Below are 17,279 nucleotides of genomic sequence, written 5' to 3'. Positions count from 1 at the left end.
AACGAGACGAACATTTTTACAGTTGAATGGTCTCAATAGCTGAAAGTATGCCGAAGTTACGCAGAACCAAAAAACGTAAGGAATAATAAGATTACTAAATTTACGGATATCAATACTGGAAATGTTTATTAAAGCATTCACACTAATTAAGATTAATACATTTACGGGTATCCATACTAGGAATGCTTATTAAAGCATTCCCACTAAGTATCACACAGGCATGATTTACAAGCAGTAGTGGTAATAGTAATACATAGCATAAAAACACTTGGGGAATACTTTACAGCATCAGTAGTGGTCATAGTAGTCAATAGTGTACCAAAAAATTGGGACACAGGTGTCTTGACTGAGCTGTAATAGTAGTAGTAGACATTGACAATACAGTGTCAAATCACTCGGGCAAGAGGTGCCATGATGAACAGCAGTCTTAATAAGAGTATATAGGGTGTGAAATAACTGATGACATAGGTGTCTTGACTGGGCAGCAGAAGCAGCAGTAGTAGTATTAACAGTAGTAGTTGATACAGAGTCATATCACATGGGCAGGAGGTGCCATGATGAACAGCAGTAGGAATAGGAGTATATAGAGTGTCAAATAACTGCTGACATAGGTGTCTTGACTGGGCAGCAGCAGCAGAAGCAGCAGTAGTATTAACAGTAGTAGTTGATACAGAGTCATATCACATGGGCAGGAGGTGCCATGATGAACAGCAGTAGGAATAGGAGTATATAGAGTGTCAAATAACTGCTGACATAGGTGTCTTGACTGGGCAGCAGCAGCAGAAGCAGCAGTAGTATTAACAGTAGTAGTTGATACAGAGTCATATCACATGGGCAGGAGGTGCCATCATGAACAGCAGTAGGAATAGGAGTATATAGAGTGTCAAATAACTGCTGACATAGGTGTCTTGACTGGGCAGCAGCAGCAGCAGAAGCAGCAGCAGTAGTATTAACAGTAGTAGTTGATACAGAGTCATATCACATGGGCAGGAGGTGCCATGATGAACAGCAGTAGGAATAGGAGTATATAGAGTGTCAAATAACTGCTGACATAGGTGTCTTGACTGGGCAGCAGCAGCAGAAGCAGCAGTAGTATTAACAGTAGTAGTTGATACAGAGTCATATCACATGGGCAGGAGGTGCCATCATGAACAGCAGTAGGAATAGGAGTATATAGAGTGTCAAATAACTGCTGACATAGGTGTCTTGACTGGGCAGCAGCAGCAGCAGAAGCAGCAGCAGTAGTATTAACAGTAGTAGTTGATACAGAGTCATATCACATGGGCAGGAGGTGCCATGATGAACAGCAGTAGGAATAGGAGTATATAGAGTGTCAAATAACTGCTGACATAGGTGTCTTGACTGGGCAGCAGCAGCAGAAGCAGCAGTAGTATTAACAGTAGTAGTTGATACAGAGTCATATCACATGGGCAGGAGGTGCCATGATGAACAGCAGTAGGAATAGGAGTATATAGAGTGTCAAATAACTGCTGACATAGGTGTCTTGACTGGGCAGCAGCAGCAGCAGAAGCAGCAGCAGTAGTATTAACAGTAGTAGTTGATACAGAGTCATATCACATGGGCAGGAGGTGCCATGATGAACAGCAGTAGGAATAGGAGTATATAGAGTGTCAAATAACTGCTGACATAGGTGTCTTGACTGGGCAGCAGCAGCAGAAGCAGCAGTAGTATTAACAGTAGTAGTTGATACAGAGTCATATCACATGGGCAGGAGGTGCCATGATGAACAGCAGTAGGAATAGGAGTATATAGAGTGTCAAATAACTGCTGACATAGGTGTCTTGACTGGGCAGCAGCAGCAGCAGAAGCAGCAGCAGTAGTATTAACAGTAGTAGTTGATACAGAGTCATATCACATGGGCAGGAGGTGCCATGATGAACAGCAGTAGGAATAGGAGTATATAGAGTGTCAAATAACTGCTGACATAGGTGTCTTGACTGGGCAGCAGCAGCAGAAGCAGCAGTAGTATTAACAGTAGTAGTTGATACAGAGTCATATCACATGGGCAGGAGGTGCCATGATGAACAGCAGTAGGAATAGGAGTATATAGAGTGTCAAATAACTGCTGACATAGGTGTCTTGACTGGGCAGCAGCAGCAGCAGAAGCAGCAGCAGTAGTATTAACAGTAGTAGTTGATACAGAGTCATATCACATGGGCAGGAGGTGCCATGATGAACAGCAGTAGGAATAGGAGTATATAGAGTGTCAAATAACTGCTGACATAGGTGTCTTGACTGGGCAGCAGCAGCAGAAGCAGCAGTAGTATTAACAGTAGTAGTTGATACAGAGTCATATCACATGGGCAGGAGGTGCCATGATGAACAGCAGTAGGAATAGGAGTATATAGAGTGTCAAATAACTGCTGACATAGGTGTCTTGACTGGGCAGCAGCAGCAGCAGAAGCAGCAGCAGTAGTATTAACAGTAGTAGTTGATACAGAGTCATATCACATGGGCAGGAGGTGCCATGATGAACAGCAGTAGGAATAGGAGTATATAGAGTGTCAAATAACTGCTGACATAGGTGTCTTGACTGGGCAGCAGCAGCAGAAGCAGCAGTAGTATTAACAGTAGTAGTTGATACAGAGTCATATCACATGGGCAGGAGGTGCCATCATGAACAGCAGTAGGAATAGGAGTATATAGAGTGTCAAATAACTGCTGACATAGGTGTCTTGACTGGGCAGCAGCAGCAGCAGAAGCAGCAGCAGTAGTATTAACAGTAGTAGTTGATACAGAGTCATATCACATGGGCAGGAGGTGCCATGATGAACAGCAGTAGGAATAAGAGTATATAGAGTGTTAAACAACTGCTGACATAGGTGTATTGACTGGGCGGCAGCAGCAGCTGAAGCAGCAGTAGTAGTATTAACAGTAGTAGTTGATACAGAGTCATATCACATGGGCAGGAGGTGCCATGATGTACAGCAGTCTTAATAAGAGTATATAGGGTGTGAAATAACTGCTGACATAGGTGTCTTGACTGGGCAGCAGAAGCAGCAGTAGCAGTATTAACAGTAGTAGTTGATACAGAGTCATATCACATGGGCAGGAGTTGCCATGATGTACAGCAGTCTTAATAAGAGTATATAGGGTGTGAAATAACTGCTGACATAATTGTCTTGACTGATCCAAAGGAGTCATGGGAGAAAATCATGTGGTCAGATGAGACTATAATATAATTTTTTGATCATAATTTCACTAACCGTCTTCGGAGGAAGAATAATGATGAGTACCATGCCAAGAACGCCATCCCTAATGTGAAGCATGGGGGTGGTAGCATCATGCTTTGGTGGTGTTTTTCTGCACATGGGACAGGGTGACTGCACTGTATTAAGGAGAGGATGACCGGGGCCATGTATTGCAAGATTTTGGGCAACAACCTCCTTCCCTGAGTTAGAGCTTTGAAGATGGGTCGAGGCTGGGTCTTCCAACATGAGAATGACCCAAAGCACACAGCCAGGATAACCAAGGATTGGCTCTGTAAGGAGCATATCAAGGTTCTGGCGTGGCCTAGCCAGTCTCCAGACCTAAACCCAATAGAGAATCTTTGGAGGGAGCTCAAACTCCGTGTTTCTCAGCGATAGCCCAGAAACATGACTGATGTAGAGAAGATCTGTGTGGAGGAGTGGGCCAAAATCCCTCCTCCAGTGTGTGCAAAGCTGGTGTAAAACTACAAGAAATGTTTGACCGCTGTAATTGCAAAGAAAGCCTACTGTACCAAATATTAACATTGATTTTCTCTGATGTTGAAATAGTTATATTCAGCACTGTAAATACATCAGGTCCGGGGCTTCATCAGGGAATGCATGGCAAGGGACCCTTCAGCGCCCTGAACCGACGACGGGTGCCAGAAAGTCACCGCCGATCCAGGACTCATTCATCTTTATGAATGTGAGTCTGTCCACGGAGTCTGTGGACAGACGGGTCCTCTTGTCCGTGACCACCCCACCTGCCGCGCTGAATGTCCGCTCAGATAGTACGCTGGAGGGGGGGCAAGACAATAACTCCAGCGCATACTGAGCGAGCTCGCGGCAGGTGTCCAATCTGGCAACCCAGTACTCCATGGGGTCGTCGGTGCTCATACTGTCAGAAGCACCGACGGACGCCATGTAGTCTGCCACCATGTGGGCCAGCCGCTGGTGGTGACTGCTGCTGCTGCTGCTGGTGGTGGTACTGGGTCGCTCGGTTTGGAAGAACATCCTCATCTCTTCCATTAGGTCCCCTGCTCGGCTGCAGCTGGGTGCAGCCACCTGCTGGGTGAGATGAGGGGGGACAACTGGAGGCCGGGGAGTTGCCTGCTCCAACCGTCTGACAATGGCTGCCTGCAGTTCCTCCATCCGGTGCTGCCTCCGGCTGGCTGGGATGAACTGCTCCAGTTTCCCCTTGCACCTGGGATCCAAAAGGGTGGCCATCCAGAAATCATCCCTCGTCTTGATGGTCTTAACCCGGGGGTCCCTCCTGAGGCATCTCAGCATGTGGGCAGCCATGGGGAAGAGCACAGCCCGCTGTGACTCCTCAATGCTGGCCAGGTGAATGAGGTGCGACTCTTCTTCCCTGAGGCGCTGCTGGTCAAACTCAGACATGCCCAACCCCCGGACTATCGGTGCCCCCAACACCGGCTCTCCCTCCTGACCAGGCCCTGACTCCGGGACGACACCAGCAACCACCTCCTCCTCCTCTTCATCATCATCCTCCTCCTCCTCCTCCTCGTCCTGGCCCTGGTCTCGGTGGAGCATTGCTGACTCCTCCTGCTCCACCAAGGCACTCTCCCCAGCCTCGAGCAGGCGATCTAGTGTCCTCTCCAGCATGAACAGTATTGGCAGCACGCTATTGAGGCCAATTTGCTCACTGCTGACCATCTTGGTCGCCTGCTCGAAGGAGGACAACACTTGGCAGACCTGGTTTATCTGCCCCCACTCCGCACAGGCGATGAAAGGGAGTTGTGGTGAAGCCCTCTGAGTGCCTAGTTCCATCAGGTACTCCCTCACCGCCCTTTGCTGCTCCCACAACCTCTTCAGCATGTGGAGGGTGGAGTTCCACCGCGTCACACTGTCCACAATCAGCCTGTGAAGGGGCAGATTGTACTTCCGCTGCAATTTGGACAGGGACGCGGTAGCGGTTGGGGAGCGCCTGAAGTGGCTGGCAATCCTACGCGCCTTTGCCACAATGTCACTCAACCCTGGATAAGTGCGCAGGAACTTCTGCACCACCAGGTTGAGGACATGTGCCAGACAGGGCACGTGCGTCAGACTGCCAGCATGGAGGGCGGCGAGTAGGTTGCTGCCGTTATCGCAGACAACCATACCTGGCTGGAGCCTTCGGGGTGTCAGCCACTTCTGGACCTGAGCTTGAAGTGCTTTCAGCACTTCTTCTGCAGTGTGTCTCCGGTCCCCTAAACTAACAAGCTGGAGCACGGCCTGACAGCGCACGTGCCCCACACTTGAGTAGCTACGGGGGCGCTTGCTGGGAGGCTCAGCAGCTGCGGAGACAGTGGCTTGAGGGAGACCAGCAGTTCTCCCCTGGACACCCCGGGGCGGCACCACAAGATCGGTTGCCGACGATCCCTCACCGACGCCTCGGAGGGAAACCCAATGGGCCGTGAAGCTGATGTAGCGTCCCTGCCCATGCCTGCTGGTCCAGCCATCCATTGTCAGATGAACCCTGTCGCTGACAGCGTGATCCAGCGACAGGGTTACATTCTGCACAATGTGCTGGTGTAGGGCAGGGACACCAGTCCTGGCAAAGAAATGGCGGCTGGGGACACGCCATTGGGGTTGGGCCTGCTCCAACATCTGCCTGAAGGGGTTGCTGTCAACTATGTTGAAGGGCAGCAGATGTTGGGCAATAACCCTTGCCAGGAGCCCATTGAGGGAACGCACACGTCGGTCTCCAGGGGGGAAGGGAGTGGTGCGGTCAAAGGCGTCTGAAATCGACGCCTGGCGCCGGACGGCAGTGCGGGACACAGACGTGGAGGGTGCTGTGGAAGTAGAGGTCTGGCTGCCGGTACCAGTACCTCTACTAGAGGGAGCGGGGGGGCATGACCTGCTGGAAACAGATGAAGATGTGGCAGGGGCTGCTGTACCCTGCTCACGTGTGGTGGTGGCGCTGCTACCACCACCACGCTTCATCTCTTCATACAACGCCCAGTGGTTTATCCTCAGGTGCTGGTTCAGGGCTGTGGTACCCACCCGAGCCAAACACTTCCCTCTCTTCACCCTCACTTTACAAATCCGGCAGATGGCCACGGTAGGGTTGTCTGCCACCAGGGTAAAGAAATTCCAGACAGGTGACTTCAGCACCGCCCTCCTGTCAGATGGGGTGACGCTTACTTGCACCTGCTGGGATTCGGTGCGCACAGGTGGAGCTGCCTGCTGCTGCTGCTGCTGCTGCTGCTCCTCCTCCTGACACCTCCTGCTGCCATCACCAGTGGAGACCCTGACGATGGTCTCCCTGGTGGTGACCTGGCGCACCGTTTCACCAGGGTGCCTACCTTCCCCGTCGTCACTGACGTAGTGAGCCGACGCGTCAGATGGCAACCATGATGGGTCACCCTCTTCGCCCCCAGAGATGTCAGACCAAGGGCTGAGATGTGTTGGTCTGAGGGAACCACGTGACATGGAGCCTCTAGCCTGGCTCCGCTGTCCCCTCACCCACGCCTGGGTCTGACTAGGTGCTGCTGTTTCCTGCACCAAAACAGCAGCACCAGTTTGAAGGGATGTCTCTGGGATACTGCCAGCAGGTATCCCATCCTCCTCATCCATCCCTTCAAAAAGGTCCTGACCATCAGGACAGAGCTGGAGGTCTGCCTGATGCATGGCCTCCCCCAAGAGATCCCTATCACTGTCGCTGTCGAACAGTAAGATGCTGGACTCTTGGGGGCTGGGGGGGGGGTAGTACAGGCAACGGTGTAATGGTGGTACTACTGTGAGTCGGGACCGACGACTCAGTGGCACTGCTGTGCCCCATGTAGTCCACCACTACTTGAGCCTGAGATGGCAATATCGGGCGGCTGCCCGATGGGAAGAACTCCCGGATCAGGCGTACTCCCCTTGCACCCGATCCTCTACCACTAGTAGGGGCACGAGAGGTACCCCGTGCTGGCAGCGATCCAGCACTGGGAGTAACTCCCCTACCCCTGCTGCCACGGCCACGGATGCCGCTCATTATTGCTGATATGTGTGTGGGGGGGTTAAACTTTATTGGGGGGGAAAATGTGAACAAAATGTGTTTTTGTGTTTTTTTTACAAGACAGGCACGCAGACAAAGACGTACACAGACAGCTACTAAACTATAAGAAAAGTAGTACACCAGACAAGGACTACAAAATTAAAGAAAAAAAAAAAAAGCACTAAACAAACACTAACTTTTTTTTTTTTTTTTTTTTTTAAACACAAAACACAGACACTAAACACACACTAAGCTAAGCTAGATGAAATAAATGTACACTAACAGTGTGTACACTTACTACACAAAATTTAACTAAACTGAACACAAAACTTAGCTTTTATAAAAGCTCTTTAGGGAAAACTAAACAAAATTTGAACTGAGATGCCTATCAAATATCACTGAACAGCGAACCTGCAAGATCTAACAGTAACACAAGATGAACAAAACTTAGCTTTTAGAAAAGCTCTTTTATAAAGCTCAGATCAATATGTGTTCTGAAATCTCTTGCAAATATAACTGAACAGGGAGGATTGCAGGATCAAACAGTAACACAAATGAAAAAAACAGCACAAAACAGCACAAAACGTAGCTTTGAAAAAAGCTCTTGGGTCTATTGCTTTGAAAAAAGCAGTTGATATACTGGAAAAGATCCACTGGAATCACTAAATAGCAATGCTGGTGATGATCTAAATCAATCAAGAACAAAGACACAGGAAACCAGGAACACAGAAACAGCCTCCACACTCTATAGCCAGCTTCTGAATCTGCAATGAAATGGTGCTGGGAGTGAGCTTATATAATGTCCATGCAGGCAGGTTCCTATTGGTTGCTAACCTGTGACGAGTGTGGAAGGAGAACTCTGATTGGCTCTGATGCAAAAGGGCGGAGCAAATAATCGCGCAATATTCCTATTGCCGAATATTCGCATTGCGAATATTCGGCAATATAAAATGATCGCTTCAGCTACTCGGCCCAATGGCTCTAATCATACCAGCAATGCTTTCAGACGTCTATGGAGATCACTAGGATGTGATCTGTTTTAAAAATGAAACTGTAAAAATCGCTCTGATGCGGAAGATCGGGGCGAGGAAAATAATCGCGCGATATTGCGTTTGCCGAATAATCGCATTGCGATCTTTCTGGAAAATTCAATGAACGCTTCAGCTACTCGGCCCAGGGTCTCTAATGATACCAGCAATGCTTTTAGACGTCGATGGAGATATCTAGGATGTGATCTGATTCAAAAAAAAAATTGTAAAAAATCGAATATTCGGAATTGCGAATATTCACCGCGAATTTCGAAATATAGCGCGATTTCTCGAATATGCTATATTCGAGTCGAATATTCGCAATGCGAATATTCGTGAGCAACACTACTGCTTAGCTATTTCCATTTCTAAATTGTGGACTAAACTCTCTAGAAATCTTATGTAACCCTTTGTAATTTGATAAACTTCAAATACCCAAAGTTATTTGAAATCTCTTTGATCGAGAATGTTTTAGCCAGATATGGGCAGAAGACATCAAAGAAATGGGCAACACCTGCAACGTCTGTGAAAAAACGAAACAGTTAGCCAAAAAAGCAGTTGTGTTGTCACATAGCATACCTGAACGATCATGGAACAAGTTAGGCACAGAGTTGCACAATGTGAATATTTTCATGAACAGTTTGTAAAAGATAGCCTACTTGCAGGGGCAGACTGACCATTTGGGCACTCGGGCACTGCCCGAGGGCCCTATGCCACTAGGGGGCCCCATCGGGGTTGCCAGCCTCAGTAAAACCAGGGACAGTATGTAAAAATAAGTGTTTTTTTACATCTGTCCCTGAAATGTCCCTTACCGACATTCTTTTGTTCTAAAAATCCCAAGATTATAGCTGCCCCGCCTCTCTAGTACCTTCTCAGTGTATGTATGTATACTGTGTGTGTGTACTGTGTGTCTGTATGTGTATGTATACTGTGGGTCCCATAAACTCCTATTGCCCGGGGGCCCATGAATTGTCAGTCCGCCCCTGCCTACTTGCTCCTATCCATGTCTCTATCACCTTGAGAAAGAGGGTCTACCTACTCCTCTTGAAAGGTTGATTTTTTTTGCTGATATTAGACTTTAGGAAACAGTCATTCTGGAACATTGTTGGAGTGCTGGCTATTTGGTACACTTAAAAGAATGTGGACGGGAGCAATCATTCGTAAAACTTTTTATGTACACTTGCTGAAATCCACATGCTTTTACAGGCAAGAGCAAACATTTATAAGAATACTCCCATCTCCGCTTCAACAGACAACATGCATGCGCAATCAATGTCAGCTGACATCATGCAAATCTCCAGCTTCCCAGGCCAGCCATCATAGGGTAGAAGGCAATTCTGTGGAGCAGTGGTTCTGTCTCCCACTGCCTTAGCCAATGCTGTACAGTAACCCTACCTCCCTCTTCTGCCACTACATTTTACTTGGCACATTTTTCAGACTGTCAGAAAAAAGTGTGGTCTGTCAGTAAATTTCCACATCTTGTTAGTAAATATTGTTGTTAGTGGTTGGCAACCTTGGCGCAGGTATTGATATTACTACCATGCTTTTTTCTGTATTTATAAGCCAAGTTGTTCTAAAAGAAAGATTTTCAGAAAACATGCTTTTTCTCTATCAGATATACAGTATAAGCACTTTCACATCCCAGTGGTGAGTTCATTTAGTTTGATTGGACTGTATTGCACATCAACAGAATTATTTTCTAACAATGAAAACGATGGAATTTTTATGTGGCTGTGAAACACCCGACTCCTAGTAAAGGGTTAAGTTCACCTTTGTTGTAAACTTTAGTGAATCCAGGGGACCCCGCATTATAAATCTTTGTTAGCAAAGAGAAATTCTTATTAATGACATACCTTTGGGACACTTTCTTGGTATTAGCATGGGTGAATAGATCTGCCTTAAAAATAGAACTATAGGCAAAAAAAATATTCATTTCGAATAGAGAATCTCTTGGGGGGGCCCCAGGTAACCAGAACTAGTTTCCCAATTAGAAGATTTTCCCTCTATTACTGTTCTGCAGACAACTCAAATTTTGGGATTTTTTATACTTTCACTTTTAATGATAATGTAAGCAGTACAAATAGAGAGGATGACAGGTATTCTAATTCCTCTCCACTCTATGCAAAATAAAAAGTTTTGCCTTCAGTTATACTTTAACTACTTCCTGCCTGTGCTATAGCTTAAAGATGGCTACAACGCGTGCTTAGTTTGTCGAGAGGGTCCATGGACAGCCTCCCATGATCGCACTTTGTGCGGGCAGCGCGGTCTGTGATTGCCGAGTTCATTGTACTCAGCTGATCATAGATCGGTGTAAAGGGCCAATCACAGCGGCCCTTTACCACGTGATGAGCTGTGTTCAATGACAGTTGATCACAGGATGTAAACACAAGCCAGTAATTTTCTTTTCTCATGCTGACAAAGTCAGAAGAGAATAAATATTAGTGCTGCCTATCAGTTCCACCTCTTAGTGCCCTTCAGTGCCACCTATCAGTGCCCATCAGCGCTGCCTATCGGTGCCACCTATGAGTGCTTCCTCATCGGTGCCTACCAGTGCTGCCTCATCAGTGCCCATCAGTGCAGCCTATCAGCGCACATCAGTGAAGGAGAAAAAAATTACCTGGTTGCAAAATTTTATAACAAACTATAAAATATGTATGTTTGTTTTTTTGTAAAAATTTGGGGTCTTTTCATTTTTTTTGCAAAAAAAACAAACAGCTGTGATTAAATACTACCAAAAGAAGCACCTTAAATTAGGAAGAATTTAAGCTTAAAAATACATATTCTATTGTATTTTGTTTAAAAAGAAGCCCTGATCTCCAATGTCCGGGTTGGCCGACTCAGAGCAGAAATGAGAAAAAATTGAATGCAGTAGACCATTGGTCAACTTACCTTTTACATAAAGTGGCCCAGGCAAACAAGGCCCTAGTAGTTTAAAATGCACTGTAACATATTGTTTAATGCAAATGCTATACCTGTCTTCTTCTTCTTCTTTGCTGAGTTCTTCTTCTTCTTCTTCTTCTTCTTCTTCTTCTTCTTCTTCTTCTTCTTCTTCTTCTTCTTCTTCTTCTTCGCTGAGTTCTTCTTCTTTGCTGAGTTCTTCTTCTTCTTTGCTGAGTTCTTCTTCTTCTTCTTTGCTGAGTTCTTCTTCTACTTCTTCGAGTTCTTCTTCTTCTTTGCTGAGTTCTTCTTCTTCTTCGAGTTATTCTTCTTCTTCTTTTTCTTCTTCGAGTTCTTCTTCTTCTTCGAGTTCTTCTTCTTCTTCAAGTTCTTCTTTGCTGAGTTCTTCTTCTTCTTTGCTGAGTTCTTCTTCTTGTTCTTTTTCTTCTTCTTGTTATTCTTCTTCGAGTTCTTCTTCTTCTTCTAGTTCTTCTTCTTCTTCTAGTTCTTCTTCTTCTAGTTCTTCTTCTTCTTCGAGTTCTTCTTCTTCAAGTTCTTCGAGTTCTTCTTCGAGTTCTTCTTCGAGTTCTTCTTCTTCTTCGAGTTCTTCTTTTTCTTGTTCTTCTTCTTCGTGTTCTTTTTCTAGTTCTTCTTCTAGTTCTTCTTCTTGTTCTTCTTCTTCGAGTTCTTCTTTGAGTTCTTCTTCTTCTAGTTCTTCTTCTTCTTTTTCTTGTTCTTCTTCTTCGAGTTCTACTTCTTCTAGTTCTTCTTCTTCGAGTTCTTCTCCTTCTAGTTCTTCTTCTTCTTTTTCTTGTTCTTCTTCTTCGAGTTCTACTTCTTCTTCTAGTTCTTCTTCTTCTTTTTCGAGTTCTTCTTCTTCTTTTTCGAGTTCTTCTTCCAGTTCTTCTTCTTCTAGTTCTTCTTCTCCTTCGAGTTCTTCTTCTTCTTCTTCTTCTTCTTCTAGTTCTTCTTCTTCTTCTAGTTCTTCTTCTTCTAGTTCTTCTTCTTCTAGTTCTTCTTCTAGTTCTTCTTCGAGTTCTTCTTCGAGTTCTTCTTCTAGTTCTTCTTCTAGTTCTTTTTCTTCTTCTTCTTCTTTGAGTTCTTCTTCTTCTTTTTCTTCTTCTTCTTCTTCTAGTTCTTCTTCTTCTTCGAGTTCTTCTTCTTCTAGTTCTTCTTCTTCTAGTTCTTCTTCTTCGAGTTCTTTTTCTTCTTCGAGTTCTTCTTCTTCTTCGAGTTCTTCTTCTTCTTCGAGTTCTTCTTCTTCTTCGAGTTCTTCTTCTTCTTCAAGTTCTTCTTCTTCTTCGAGTTCTTCTTCGAGTTCTTCTTCGAGTTCTTCTTCTTCTTCGAGTTCTTCTTCTTCTTCGAGTTCTTCTTCTTCTTCTTCTTCGAGTTCTTCTTCTTCTTCTTCGAGTTCTTCTTCTTCTTCGAGTTCTTCTTCTTCTTCGAGTTCTTCTTCTTCGAGTTCTTCTTCTTCTTCGAGTTCTTCTTCTTCGAGTTCTTCTAGTTCTTCTTCTTCTAGTTCTTCTTCTTCTAGTTCTTCTTCTTCTTCGAGTTCTTCTTCTTCGAGTTCTTCTTCTTCGAGTTCTTCTTCTTCGAGTTCTTCTTCTTCGAGTTCTTCTTCGAGTTCTTCTTCGAGTTCTTCTTCTTCTTCGAGTTCTTCTTCTTCTTCTTCGAGTTCTTCTTCTTCAAGTTCTTCTTCTTCTTCTTCTTCGAGTTCTTCGAGTTCTTCTTCTTCTTCGAGTTCTTCTTCTTCTTCGAGTTCTTCTTCTTCGAGTTCTTCTTCGAGTTCTTCTTCGAGTTCTTCTTCTTCTTCGAGTTCTTCTTCTTCTTCAAGTTCTTCTTCTTCTTCGAGTTCTTGTTCTTCTTCTTCGAGTTCTTCTTCAAGTTCTTCTTCTTCTTCCAGTTCTTCTTCTTCTTCTTCGAGTTCTTATTCTTCTTCTTCGAGTTCTTCTTCGAGTTCTTATTCTTGTTCTTCTTCTTCGAGTTCTTCTTCTTCTTCGAGTTCTTCTTCTTCGAGTTCTTCTTCGAGTTCTTCGAGTTCTTCTTCTTCGAGTTCTTCTTCTTTTTCTTCTTCGAGTTCTTCTTCTTTGAGTTCTTCTTCTTTGAGTTCTTCTTCTTCGAGTTCTTCTTCTTCTTCTTCTAGTTCTTCTTCTTCTTCTAGTTCTTCGTCTTCTTCTTCTAGTTTTTCTTCTTCTTCTAGTTCTTCTTCTTCGAGTTCTTCTTCTTCGAGTTCTTCTTCTTCTTCTTCGAGTTCTTCTTCTTCGAGTTCTTCTTCTTCTTCGAGTTCTTCTTCGAGTTCTTCTTCTTCTTCGAGTTCTTCTTCTTCTTCGAGTTCTTCTTCTTTTTCTTCTTCTTTTTCTTCTTCGAGTTCTTCTTCTTCTTCGAGTTCTTCTTCTTCTTCGAGTTCTTCTTCTTCTAGTTCTTCTTCTTCTTCTAGTTCTTCTTCTTCTTCTTCTAGTTCTTCTTCTTCTTCTTCTAGTTCTTCTTCTAGTTCTTCTTCTTCTTCTAGTTCTTCTTCTAGTTCTTCTTCTTCGAGTTCTAGTTCTTCTTCTTCGAGTTCTTCTTCTTCTTCTTCTAGTTCTTCTTCTTCTTCTAGTTCTTCTTCTTCGAGTTCTTCTTCGAGTTCTTCTTCGAGTTCTTCTTCGACTTCGAGTTCTTCTTCTAGTTCTTCTTCTTCGAGTTCTTCTTCGAGTTCTTCTTCGAGTTTTTCTTCGAGTTCTTCTTCGAGTTCTTCGTCTTCTTCGAGTTCTTCTTCTTCTTCGAGTTCTTCTTCTAGTTCTTCGAGTTCTTCTTCTTCTTCTTCTTCTTCTTCGAGTTCTTCTTCTAGTTCTTCGAGTTCTTCTTCTTCGAGTTCTTCTTCTTCGAGTTCTTCTTCTTCGAGTTCTTCTTCTTCGAGTTCTTCTTCTTCAAGTTCTTCTTCTTCTTGAGGGAGGAAGCGTGCTGCGCAAGGGTTACTTTTTTTTTTTAATCAGGAAGTGTGCTCACTGTTATGGCCCTGGATCTCAACATCTTCAGGGTCCTGGACATAAGTCAGGATGGAGGACTGTAAATGTTAGAAGGATTTTGACCAGGTTCCATGGGTGACAGAAAAGGTTTACATAGCTTTTGCATTAAACAATATTTTTATAGCATCCACAGTGCATTTTAACCTACTAAGGTCATTGTCTACATTGGCTAATTTATGTAAAGGTTGAACTCTAAAGCCTCGTACACACGATCGGATTAGCCGACGGGAATTGTGTGATGACTGTTTGTATGCTCCATCGGACAATTGTTGTCCAATTTTCCACGGACAAATATGGGATAGCATGCTTTAAAATTGCCAACCTGCCAACAAATGTGTGTCGTCGGATTATCCGATCGTGTGTACACAAGTCCTTCAGACAAAACTCCAAAGTACAAACACGCGTGCTCGGAAGCAATGCTCACCATAACACATTAGCAGAAGTTGCCCAAAGGGTGGCGCTAAAGAGCTTTGCGTTTGTTGGGCGACAATTCTTTGCAGTTTCTATGCAAGTTCATGGCCTACGCTTTGTCCGATGAAAATCTGATCGTGTGTATGAGGCTTAACTTAGCCAGAAAGCTGTCAGAAACTGCAGACATTCAGTAGGTGAACAACAGGAATGCTACAGCAGATTTTCAGAGACTGCAGAAATGTACAAATGATGGCCAGAGACTGCAAACATGCTATAGAGTTGTGGAGATTGGGCACATACTGTACATAGATAGAGTCTTAGGCTGGAGGCATGTTACGTGAGATCACTGCTATTAACCACTTAAGGACCCCTTCACGCCGATATACGTTGGCAGAATGGCACGACTGGGCACAAGCTCCGAGACCTGCGGACCCGATCACCGCCGGTGTCCCGCGATCGGTCACCGGAGCTGAAGAACGGGGAGAGGTGTGTGTAAACACACCTTCCCCGTTCTTCATTGTGGCAGTGTCAGCGATCGTCTGTTCACTGATATAGGGAAAGACGATCACTGACGTCACACATTCAGCCCCGCCCCTCCACAGTTAGAAACACATATGAGGTCACACGTAACCCATTCAGCGCCTCCTAGTGGTTAACTCCCAAACTGCAATTGTCATTTTCACAGTAATCAGTGCATTTTTATAGCACTTTTCGCCGGGAAAACGACAATGGTCCCAAAAATGTGTCAAAATTGTCCGATGTGTCTGCCATAATGTCGCAGTCCCGAAAAAAAATAGCTGATCGCTGCCATACATATCGGCCTAAACTGAGGGAAAAAATGTTTTTTTATATGTTTTTTGGGGATATTTATTATAGCAAAAATGAAAAAACATTGAATTTTTTTCAAAATTCACACTCTATTTTTGTTTATAGCGTAAAAAAAAAAAACCACAGAGGTAATCAAATACCACCAAAAGAAAGCTCTATTTGTGGGAAAAAAAGGACGCCAATTTTGTTTGGGAGCCACTCGCAGGACCACGCAATTGTCAGTTAAAGTGACGCAGTGCCGAATCGCAAAAAGGGGCAAGGTCCTTAACCTGCATAATGGTCCGGGTCTTAAGTGGTTAAATCCCATTTAGAAAAATAAATGTTTTACCTTATTCTTTTTTACTCCCCAAAGTCCTCTTAAAAAGCCCTCTTAAAAATTTGAGATTTCTCTCAGTAATATAAAAAAAGAAAAAAAAAGAAAGGGTTTAATAATTTCTATAATATTTTCCTTACTTGCTTAAGTAAGCACCAACAGAGAATACTTTTAGCAGTGGCCCTGAGGACTTTACAATAAGTGCAAAAGATCTGCATGTGGCCCCTGACAACAGTGCTCTTGATTGATATATGCAAAATTTGCCAATATTATGTATTTTGTATTAGCTCTGTAACATTTTTTCCCTTTCTTTTATAGCTGGAAATCCAGCAGAGAGTGCACAACTTGACTGCGCCAACATCCACTTCACCTTCACCTCTTTATGGACGGGATTCTCTACAGTCCAAGTTGCTTGAGCTAGAGGCTCAACTTTTAGCCAAACTTCTAGAACTAGAGAAGGAGCAAACAACAGCTTCAGGTGAAAGAGACAAGCAGGACATAGAGAAGGAACTGAGCATTCTGCAGAACCGCATAGCGGAACTGGAACAAGGTGAAAGTCATGTAATAATGATAATATAGAATGTATAATAAATAATTGGATTCTATGCTAAAGAATCAAAAGAGCAAACATGCTATTCAATTTTTTAAGCTCTGTTCGAAACACCAAAGGCATAAATGCAAACACAACCTAAATCAAGCACAGAAAAGATATCAAACACTCTCAAATATCAAATACATTCAGAATATGGTGTGCAAAATGTCCTTATTTCAGCAAAATGTCTAAAAGCTGCTCTGTGAAAAAAAAAAAAGAAATGTGCTTGCCTTACAGGCTTCAAAAGCAATCAAGTTAAAGTATAGAACTGTCTAAAGATTTTTACATACAGATAGAGGTCTAAGGATATTCATTGCACTTGCATTTTAAGTGAATTATTATAATACAATTAAAACTTTTTGCATTTAGATTGCGTTTTTTTTTCCTGCAGTTTGTTTGCACAGAATGTTAAAGTTCACGATAAAAGCGACCTACTGTTATCATGAGCTAGAAAAGAAACCACACAAAAGCCACAAGGCAGATATATTAGTATGTGTAAATAAAGCTATAAAGTCTAGCTTAAGCTGGTCATACACTGGCTGATTGGGAAGAATTGATCGAACTTCTAACAGTGGATGGCTCTGTCAGCTTAACAAAAGTCAATTGCACAATCAACTTTTGTCAAAGAAGCTAGGCTAAAAATATGGGTATACAAATTTGTAAATTCATGCCATTTATCTAGATGGAGAAATTTGTTTGATTTCTGAACAAAATAAATCTATTAGTGTATGGCCAGCCTACTGTAAAAGTGATGGGTAATACAAGGAGGCTTTTCTGTCAGAGGTGAAACTAGGGGAGAGTCACAGGAGAATCTAAAAGAAAAGTTGGTGTCAAGTACCTATTCAAGTCTCCTTAATAGTGGTGAAAGCTAACAGTGAAGGCAGTGAAGTGGCATCAAGATCTGGTAAACGAGCTGGCAACAACAGTACTTGGGAAGACAGGTGCAGTAATGTCAGGCAGTGAAGAGGTGTAAGCACAGGAACCAAGGCAGGCAGCTGCAGTATTAGGCAAAAGGCAAGTGCTGGATTGGGAAC

General features: G+C 44.0%; 1 protein-coding gene across 1 annotated transcript in view; it reads left to right on the top strand.

Annotated features, from left to right (window-relative positions):
• NPTXR (neuronal pentraxin receptor) overlaps positions 1–17,279 on the top strand; it is a 92,974-nt gene that overhangs the window by 61,298 nt on the left and 14,397 nt on the right. Inside the window, exon 2 of the mRNA XM_040359492.1 lies at positions 15,972–16,203. Within this exon, the coding sequence (XP_040215426.1) occupies positions 15,972–16,203 (232 nt within the window). The remainder of the gene's footprint in view (positions 1–15,971; positions 16,204–17,279) is intronic.

This window comes from Rana temporaria, chromosome 7, assembly GCF_905171775.1.
Source record: "Rana temporaria chromosome 7, aRanTem1.1, whole genome shotgun sequence".
Classification (NCBI taxonomy): domain Eukaryota; kingdom Metazoa; phylum Chordata; class Amphibia; order Anura; family Ranidae; genus Rana; species Rana temporaria.
The sequence above is the reverse complement of the archived record's forward strand: the minus strand, read 5'-3'. Positions and strand labels throughout refer to the sequence as shown.